This window comes from Amborella trichopoda, chromosome 12 (genome assembly GCF_054954075.1).
Source record: "Amborella trichopoda isolate Santa Cruz 75 chromosome 12, AtrichopodaSantaCruz75HAP2 v2.0, whole genome shotgun sequence".
NCBI lineage: Eukaryota > Viridiplantae > Streptophyta > Magnoliopsida > Amborellales > Amborellaceae > Amborella > Amborella trichopoda.
The window spans coordinates 38,329,530-38,339,764 of NC_142347.1; the positions used below are offsets into that span (position 1 = coordinate 38,329,530).

Here is a 10,235-nt window from a genome sequence, read left to right on the forward strand (position 1 = left end):
TTGCGCCGTGTTCTTCAATTGAGGCGCACTCCACTTCATGAAATCTTATTCCCCATAAACAAGATTATGCTTTGGTTTGGTAGGTAAGCAAAGATTATGTCCTCAATATAATAAGACAATAGCAGTATAGGACCATACTTTCACTCTTTTTATATAATAATATTCCATGCCTTAGCTTTTATGCTAGTTGAGTAATTTTTATATGATTTCTCTATCCAGAAAGCAAGAAAAAGGTGATTTGGATTTCCTGCTTATGGAGGACACTATCCCTTTAGGGGTGGCAATAGGTCGAGTCTGGCTGGACCCGGTTCCAGACCTGGACCCGAATAGTATTCGGGTTCGGGTTTTGGACATGGACCCGACCATTCGAATCCAAAATTTGGACCCATATCCGGACTCAAGGTCGGGTATACCTGTTGGGTCCTGGGTCTGGTCGGGTCCATTGCCACCCTTATGTCCATTTACTCCCTCAGATAAAATATATGCTATGAATATTTTTTGGATCTCAAATTTTAGGGATATAATATTTATAACCCATAAAATAATCTCGATAAAAAAAAAAAAAAAAACAAAATAATTGAAATAAACTTGATATGTAATAGAAAAAACTTATGCCTCAAAATTGAATAAAGACCATCCAATTCTTGAAGGGCTAGAACAAAGTGTTACAAAACTTAAAATTTAATTTTTTTTCTTTTAAAAATAATCATCTAGTATGTTTCCCAAAAAAAACTCCTTCTAAGTAGGTGTTTTAAACGAGGGAAGAGATGTGCAGTATCCTCCCTAGGGAGCATAATATATGCGCTCTAGGAAAACTGGTTATTTGAATAAAGTATGATATCTAATGGCAACTGGTTGCTCGAATAAAATGGCTTTAAATTTGATATAACAGCCGTTAACAGGAAAATTGCTGGTATACTATTTGAGATTTTTTAATTCGAATTTTCAAGATATGAAATCAAGTCCTAGAAATCCTCTTCACTCCGGATCGGAAGTCAAGATTCAAAGTCCACTACAAACCTTCGAAGTATGCAGTAAAAAATCCTTCATGACTTGATCCAAAGCCCTTGGGGGCATTTTGGAAAGAAATAAAAAATGGGTATAAATGTAAAAGACAAGAATGGGGGGAACTCCTATAATAACAAAAAAATTTTGAGGGACATGAGCATAGATTCCTCTGTCGTAGACGCATAAAGAGTATTTTAATTTTATCTATTTTTCTATAAAGCAAAAAATTTATATAAGGTCTCAACCTTAAGGTGTACTTAAAAAACCTATCGAACAAAGCTATTTTGTCATCATCTTGACGTCGATATATATAGATATGAAAGAAAAATGAATTTTAAGTTCTAAAAATAGTGTATGTTATAACACATTATTTTGACGGTCCGTTTTCAAGATTTTCAAGTGCTTATAGATTTACTAGATTTGTACCATTTTCGGATCTTTCAATTTCATTATAGGGTTGGAAAATAGACTTTTAGGTCATGACCGAGGTTTTGTATGAAAATACATCTTTTAATGAGATTTTGAGATGTACCTTACTGTTATTGTTTAAGGTTGACACTTTATACAAACCTTACCCTTCTATAAATTGGATTAAGCCCATATTTGATATTTTAATACTATTCATCATCACACACTTATAAATAAATAATTCAAATCAGAAATAACCAAAATACCCCTACAATATTTAGGGTTATTTTGGCAATTTAATATATTTTATCTTTCTTTTTTTTTTCAAAATTTTGTATGGGTATTTGATGCTGAGAAGTAAGAACGTTCCAAATTTAAGCTTAGTCTGATGTATATAAAAGACAAAATTAAAATACATCACGTGCTTTCAAATAGTGATACTTGACTGTAAAATGTAAAATATCTAGAACTATTTTTGAATTATGAAAATAAAACAAGATTTTTTTGTTAATTTCTTTTTCAGTTTAACATAGGCGGCTCACATATATGTAGATTGTTACTGTTATAACAATGAAATGGCCGGTTCTGCTAAGATCCGGTACTTCCATTATTGAACCACAGTACAAGGTTCGAAACCGAGCTATCCACATCATCACAATGTCATCAACAGTATCGCATTAGGCAGCCACATGGCTATATTTGAAAGTTAATTTTATCTGCATCATTTTTAGAGCTTTAAATTTTATAATTAAAAATAAAAATTAATGCATCTTTTGGCATGATTTAAAATATGCCTTACTTTTATTATTTAAGATTTTTGCCTTGTACAAACCACATGTGCCTTCCAACCCAACAATGAGAAGTGTCTATTTGGCAGGGGGTGTTCAATTGGGTGGAATTCCATTTAATGAAACATTATTCCCCAAAAAAACAAGATCATGTTTTGTCTTGCTAGGTTAAGCAAAGATTATGTCCTTAAATAGTAAGGCATGGCAGTATAGCACCAAAGTTTCAATCTTTTTGTATATAAATAATAGTCCAAACCTAAGCTCTAACCCTGATTTTGTGATTTTTATATAAATTTGCTTTCTTTTTCACCCCTTCTCAAAGCTCCTTGTACTCCTCATCTCACCCATCCAAACCAGAAAGCAAGGGTTAAGAAAAACGGCCGGTTCCTATGTAATTCATATGCAAAGTACCTTAGTTATATTATTTAATTGTAATTAGTTGTTTGAATAAAAAGGCCGTTATACCAAACTCTCGGCTTTGAATTTGATATAACGGCCATTCGATGACGGGACAATGGCTGTCACAAGGTTTGAGATTTGACACAAGTATATGGCCCATAAGAAGAAAAATCAACTCTATCTTATAAATAAATTGTGTTCCCATAAATTACTGTTATTACGAAAATTCTCTCAAATTTCTGTTTTTATGTCCATAACCACTTTTTCTCTTATTTTTTTATTCATTTATTTTTTCCTTGGTACCTCTACTTTGGATGACTTCGGACCAAAGCCCACAAGAATTTTGCTCGAGTGATTTCGTCCTTCGAGATCCAAAGTCCTATTACTCTCAACCGTGAACACCTGAAGTGAATTGAGTGGAGTTTGTACCTTAAAGGACTGAAATCAAGAATTTCGTTATGATTTTGGACTTTCGAGGTTCGAAGTAGGGTTAATTTGGGAGGAGCTAAAAAAGAAGAGGAGAGGCGATGAACATACGATACAAAAACTTTTCAGACTATTTCATAACACCGCATATTAGAGGGACGTGATCGTAAATTGCTAAGAATTGTTGTTGTTGTGAAAAAGATCATATTCAAAAACTACAATTACATATTAAAAAATAATTGAGAAAATTACTTAGACCCCCTGCATAATAAGTAGGGAAAATATAATATGCTCTGTATATTAAATCTACGATCGTTCGACGTAAATTTTTTTTTTAACTAAATTAGCCCTCGGTGCAATCTTCGGACTGTATTTTACTTTTTTTTTTTTTTTTTTTTTCTAATTTTCATTTATAGGGCAGTGCCCGACGGGATGGAGCTTATACCATTCAGTCCAAGGTTCGAATCATCGGACCGCTAGAAAAAATATCGGTCCAATCTCGGAATCCTGGGATCGCTATAGCTTTTATATGCGATCTGAGGTTTGAGTCCTTGGACCTCTCTGCGACCAATTTAAAAACATAAACCCATTTCTTTCCGCCTTCAATTCGATTTTTCTCAAACCTCTCTCTCTCTCTCTCTAAACGGTTGACCGGCTCAAGCAAGGAGGATTTCCGGCGACAGTACCATTATTCCGGCAATATCCAGCAATATTCTGATAATCAGTTTTTTTTATTTTCTTTTTTTACAGTTTTTGAGAAATTTGAGGCTAGATTTGAATTTCGAGTTTTTGAAATGGGATATTACATTGTATTATTTATGCTTGCAATCGAAAGGAAACAATTAGGGTTTCTAGGGTCTATCATATCACTTCAAAAAACAACTAAAATTGCCTAAAAATTAGCACGTAAAATCAACGATTTTAGTTAGTTTTTTATTTTATTTATTTATTTTTTTTCTGCATCCTTTTGAAAGAATTCAACCCAAATAATGCTAATTTCTCATAGTCACCCACATTTAGGCTTGATCTATTTACATTAAACATCAAACCCACTTGTACAAAGGGTGCATTAAAGGATCGATAGACTTTATATTACTCTCCATATATGTTCCAGTTTTATAAAATGATATTTATTCTGACCAATAATTTGATATACAGGGTACGCACATAATTAACTCAAAATAATTTGTTATTTTTTATATATTTTTATTAACCGATTCCAATTAATTGAAAAAAAGACTAAAACGATGAGAATGATATTTGTCTTTTTTTTTTTATAATTCTCCCTTGCCTTTTTCCTTGTCGACTCTTCTTTTTGTGGGATATAATTCACGAATATGTAGACGTCACCGTTATTACAAAGAAACGGCCGTTTCCTATGATCCGACATTTACGCTTCTGAAACCCTGTAGAAGTCCGAGTCCACGTCATCAATCATCACTGGACCCGCATTGGGCATCCACGTGGCAGTTTCCGCAGTCCACTAGCTTACAAAAAGCGGGACTCTGACGTGGCATCAACAAAAAAAACTTTTTTTTTTCGGGTCGTCCCATGTGTCACAAACGGAAATTCAGCGCCGTCAAGTTTTGCAATAGGTCAAAACCGCCACCATTCACGACACGCAAACGGCGGTTAGGCAAAGAAATCACACGTATAAAAATTAACACGTGCAAGGGGCAAGACTAAAGGCCATACATATATAAGTCCCACTACGGTCTAATCAAAATCCACTGTTTAAACCCTACAACTATTGCTCACCTACATAGCTCATGTTCTTTTTGGTTTTCTTTTTTTTTTTTTTTTCTTTAGCTCATCATTTTCCGTCCAAAACCCACTATTTTTCCGGCGATGGCCTCCATTTTCCAACTCTTTATCCTCCTATTCATCTGCGTCCGTACAATTTCTGGGGCCGGAAAACCGCTAAGGGGTGCTTCAAATACCAGGAATGCCCTTATGGATTTCAAGAGTGGTGTTGCAATGGATCCATTTTCTTCTCTCTCAAATTGGAATACCACCATACCGGTTTGTAAATGGACCGGAATAACTTGCCGGAAAAGTGGCCGGAATGTTAAAGTGATTCAGCTTGATTTGAATGGAAAATCACTGCATGGTGTTATATCTCCATCTATTTGTTCTCTCTCCTCTCTCTATGTTCTTGATTTATCAGGAAATTACTTTGAGGGTCATATCCCAGGTGAAATTGGATCACTGTTGAGGCTACAGCAATTGAGCTTAGCTGAAAATATGCTGGAAGGATCGATTCCAGTGCAACTAGGCTCGGTAACTGGGCTCGAGTACTTGGACCTAGGCACCAACTCTCTTAGTGGCGAAATTCCCCCTAGTTTGTTCTATAATTGTACCTCTCTTCAGTATGTGGATTTATCAAACAATAGCTTGAGTGGTGAGATTGGATTTTTTCGATTGCCTGAGCTGAGGTTCTTGCTCTTATGGTCGAACCGGCTTGTTGGAAATTTGCCCGAGTCTTTAACCAATTCATCGAAGCTCGAATGGGTCGACTTAGAATCAAATTTTCTGGTTGGGGAATTGCCCACAAGCATTGTTAGAGCCATGAATCACCTCCAATTTCTTCATCTTTCCTATAATAAATTTGTGAGCCATGAAAACAACACCAATTTGAGGCCATTTTTCTCCTCTCTTACCCAGTGCTTGAATTTACAGGAGCTCGAGCTCGCAGGAAACAGACTTGGCGGTGAAGTTCCGATGGATATTGGAAAGCTTCTTCCAGCTAGTTTGATTCAGCTACATTTGGAGGAGAACGCTATACATGGCTACCTGCCGCCAAGTATCGCAGAGCTTTCGAACCTCACCCTCTTGAACTTGTCCAGTAACTTCATTTCAGGATCTATACCACCTGAAATTAGCAGACTTTCTAAGTTAGAGAGAGTTTGCTTATCCAATAATTCTCTCACAGGGGAAATTCCAGTTACTTTGGGGGAGATTAAGCAATTGGGTTTGTTAGATTTGTCAAAAAATAACCTTTCGGGTTCGATTCCTGCAACTTTATCCAATTTGATGCAACTTAGAAGACTGTTACTTTACGAGAATAAGATTTCTGGTATTATACCTCCAAGTTTAGGAAGATGCAACAATTTAGAGATCCTTGATCTCTCTCATAACCTTCTTAATGGGACTATACCACGAGAAGTTGCAGCCTTGCGAAATTTAAAGCTCTATCTGAATTTGTCTAGAAATTATTTGGAGGGGCCTCTGCCATTAGAGCTCAGTAAAATGGAGATGGTTTTAGCCATTGATTTATCTTCAAATAATTTTACAGGTTCTGTTCCTCCTCAGCTTGGGAGTTGCATAGCTATCGAGTACTTAAACATTTCTCATAATTCTTTTTTAGGCACTGTTCCTTCATCCGTAGGAAGCTTGCCATATCTCAACACTCTTGATCTCTCTTCCAATAATTTTTCTGGCGAATTGCCTGAATCTTTGAAAAACTTGGCAACTCTTAGGCTTCTCAACCTTTCTTTCAATGACTTTTCTGGAGAGGTTCCGGCCACTGGTGTCTTCAAAACCCTAACAATGGCCGCTTTCGAGGGTAATTCGAAGCTATGTGGTGGACCTATAAAAGTCCTTCTTCCTCCTTGTAATGGAAGCACTCAAGCCAAGAAACATATCAAAAAGTCTCTTATACTACCAATTCTCCTCACTGTATCTGCAACTCCATGCGTAGTTTGCTGCTTCAGCTACTACCTCTCTCTAAAGAGAAAGAAAATGGGGATTTTCGATGGAGGAGAAGGAGATCTACTAAAGGTTTTGAGCTTTCCTCGCCTGACCCAGCATCAGCTAGCTGAAGCCACAGATGGGTTCAACCCATCGAGCCTAGTGGGCTCGGGAAGGTTCGGCCATGTTTACAAAGGCACCCTAAAGGACCAAACTCTTGTTGCAGTGAAGGTCTTAGATTTACAAGTAACAGAGAGCAACACCAAAAGCTTTGAGAGAGAATGCAGAGTCTTGAAGAGAATTCGACATCGAAACCTCATCAAAATCATAACAGCTTGCAGCAAGCCTGATTTCAAAGCTCTGGTGCTCCCTTTCATGGCCAATGGGAGCTTGGAGACGCATCTTTATGGACCACAAGGTGGTTTAAGCCTGGTTAGAGTGGTTCACATATGCAGTGATATAGCTGAGGGGGTGGCCTATTTGCACCATCATGCACCAGTTAGGGTTATACATTGTGATTTGAAGCCCAGTAATGTGCTCTTGGATGAGGAGATGGGGGCATTGGTGGCTGACTTTGGGGTGGCCAGGCTCGCTGGAAGTGGAGCCATGGGTTCAGAGGAGGTCTCGAGTGGCTCGGGCACTGGATTACTTTGTGGTTCGATTGGTTACATTGCACCAGGTGAGTGAGTTCTTAACCAATTGTTTGCTTTCTAGGCTAAAACCGAAATTATAAAAATACCTACAATATTCCCTACCAAAACATATTCATTTTGGATCTTTTCTTTCATAATCTTTATTTTCCATGAAGCCACCAATCATTAGGGCTGGCAATGGGCCTGATGGCCCCGCCGGCCGGGTCTGTCTGGCCCTAAAACAATATGGACGTAGGCTACAAAATGTGCCTTGAAGGCTAGGGTCAACAAGGCCTGAGGAAAAGGCCAGGCCTGGCTTGGGTCAGGTCTACAATAGGACCGAACCTGACTCCGCCAGGCCTAGCCTAGCCCATTTTTATTATTGTTTTTTTCTTATGTTTATTGTATTTGGCCCGGGCCTGCCCTGATTGTGCCAGGGCCTTTTTGGCTTTATCATTGCCCGGCCAGGCTGACCAGCCCTTTAGGGACTAGGGCCAGGGCAGCCCGGTATATGGCCACTCCTACAATTCAACCTAAATTTCATACCTGTATATAGTAAAGCCAAAAGCTTATATGCTTCCATTGCCGCTAATCATGCATTTACACCCTCTGGTAAAATCTTGCCAACTTTGAGTTTTAGGACATGGAATTTTGGTGATTTAACCTCCTCGACCTAATGACCAATCTCATTAACAAAAAGAAAAAGTTATATGCACTCTTCATGCACCCTAAAAAAACAAGGAAAATATATCAAACTACATTTAAGACTAGAATTATTTAACGTCTTTGCCCTATTATTTGATCTGATTTCGAATGACTATCATTATTTTTATCAAATTCCAGATTAGCCCATCAAATGATACTTCAAAAAGAGATTTCAAACCACAAAACACCAAGGGTAGAATATTAAATAGCCCAAGTCTTAGGTTAGTTTTGATAAATTTCCCCAAAAATAATGTTCTAAAATTGAATAGAGACTCTCTAGAATTTGGGAAAGTGAAAATCCGAGTGTTTAGAAACTCAATAATCAATCTCTTTTCTTGAAAATACCATACGGTGATTATAAAGTGAATAAAAAAATGTTAATTAAAAAAAAAAAAAAAAAAGAAAAAAAAAAAAGCAAAAAAACAAAAAACTCTTAAGTAGGTTTTTAGCCCAATGGATTCTTGTGACAGAGGAACTTATATGCATACTTATGTTTTTTGGTTAATTGACATGCAGAATATGGTTTGGGACGCAACGCTTCCACAGAAGGAGATGTCTACAGCTTTGGGATCCTAGTGTTAGAGATGGTAACGGGTAGGAGACCCGTAGACCTAACGTTCCAACAAGGACTTACCCTACAAGACTGGGTGAAAGGACACTACCCCCACAATATGGACCCTATAATAGAAAGGACCGTCTCTATAGAAGATGAGACCTTGTCTTCTCCAAGGCTAAGGCGATTAATCGCCATAGAATTGATCGAGCTTGGTTTACTATGCACCCAACGTACCCCAAAGAAGAGGCCAACAATGATGGAGATCGCCGATGAATTGGGCCGATTAAAGCAATTCATCGCCGAGGAGAACACAACCACTGAATCTGATGTTGTGGCGTCTTCTTCATAGATCATAGTGCTCTCTCCCTTTTTGGATCTCAAAAGAAAAGAAGTTGGCATGGATAAAGGGGGAAAAGGTCGGTAGGCAAAGGCTTTCATTTCACTAGTGGCCTTCACCATTAGATTCATGGCTTAGTGGTCTTCATCGTAAGCTTGATAGCTCAGTCGAACCAAGATGGGAGATCAACGGCACGGATTTTGACAGTGTGGATGTGATCGTTTATCCTAAATTGATGGTGTGGATGCGATCGTTTTTTGGGAGATGATAAGAGAGAGATCATTTTTTTGACAAAGGCAGTGCTGGTGTCCAAACTAACTTTTGAAGTCCTTGGAGACAATGCCGTATTGGCAAAATCAGTTTTTTTTTTTATTATTCTTATTGTGATTTATTTTCAATACATATTGATTTAGAATAAAGGACATGGCTTTTGTAGTCGATGCTCCTTATTTTGATTTACAAAGTTGATGCTTTGTATAAACCACACCCTTTTCTTAATTGAGAGTGGGAACACAATGATAACCCCTTCACTTCATAATCGGTATTACAGCAAATCCGTTCATTCACCATCATTTGCATTTTATCTTTTCACTTTTTAGATAGGGGGATAGTTGGCAAGTCAGGGATTATCAATAAATTGGCTCACTATGAAATCAGAAATTAATTGTTTTTATTTTTAAAAGTTGGATACAAAAATCAGATAAAAAATATAGATCGGCAAAAATACTTCATGTAAAGAGATCGCCAATATATCGGATTAGGCTAAAAAAATCGAAATCAAAAAATCAGATATATTTAAATATTAAAAATTTTAAAACCCTAAATATATATATCACTTATTATAGAAAAACTTTATTGAGGAGTAATGCTTTTACTCTATATATATCACCGGGTATAAAAATAAACTCCCTATAAATATAAATTTCAAATATCCAAGGTGATATATCTTTAAATCATAAGATGATTATCTATTCTATTATTGGGTAGGTGAATTCAATTTTTATCTTTCTAGAAAGAAAATGTCTACCTCATACTTGCTAACTATGGTCTACTCATAACTACCCGAAAAAATACACACCATATCCAAAGAACCAGAGAAAGTTTCAGGAGAATAGAAATAGAAATTTCACAAAACAGGAAAAAGATATTGAACTTTCCAAAAAAAAATCAAGAGTATATTAATAGGAAAGATTTTTTGAAACGATTTTTTCGAACTTTGAAAAGTCACGTTTTAAACTTCTTCTTGAAAAGATCGTGCATTTTTACCAATCTATTGAAAAAGTCAC

The 10,235-nt window shown here is 36.7% G+C and overlaps 1 protein-coding gene across 1 annotated transcript; it reads left to right on the forward strand.

The window, feature by feature from the left end:
* Nucleotides 1-4,758: 4,758 nt before the first annotated feature.
* On the forward strand, nt 4,759-9,483 carry LOC18446880 (Leucine-rich receptor-like protein kinase family protein). Its single transcript, XM_006856976.3, has 2 exons — nt 4,759-7,398; nt 8,573-9,483. Exons 1-2 carry the CDS (start codon nt 4,878-4,880, stop codon nt 8,959-8,961), a joined length of 2,910 nt encoding a protein of 969 aa, XP_006857038.1. The 5' UTR covers nt 4,759-4,877; the 3' UTR covers nt 8,962-9,483.
* Nucleotides 9,484-10,235: the final 752 nt, after the last annotated feature.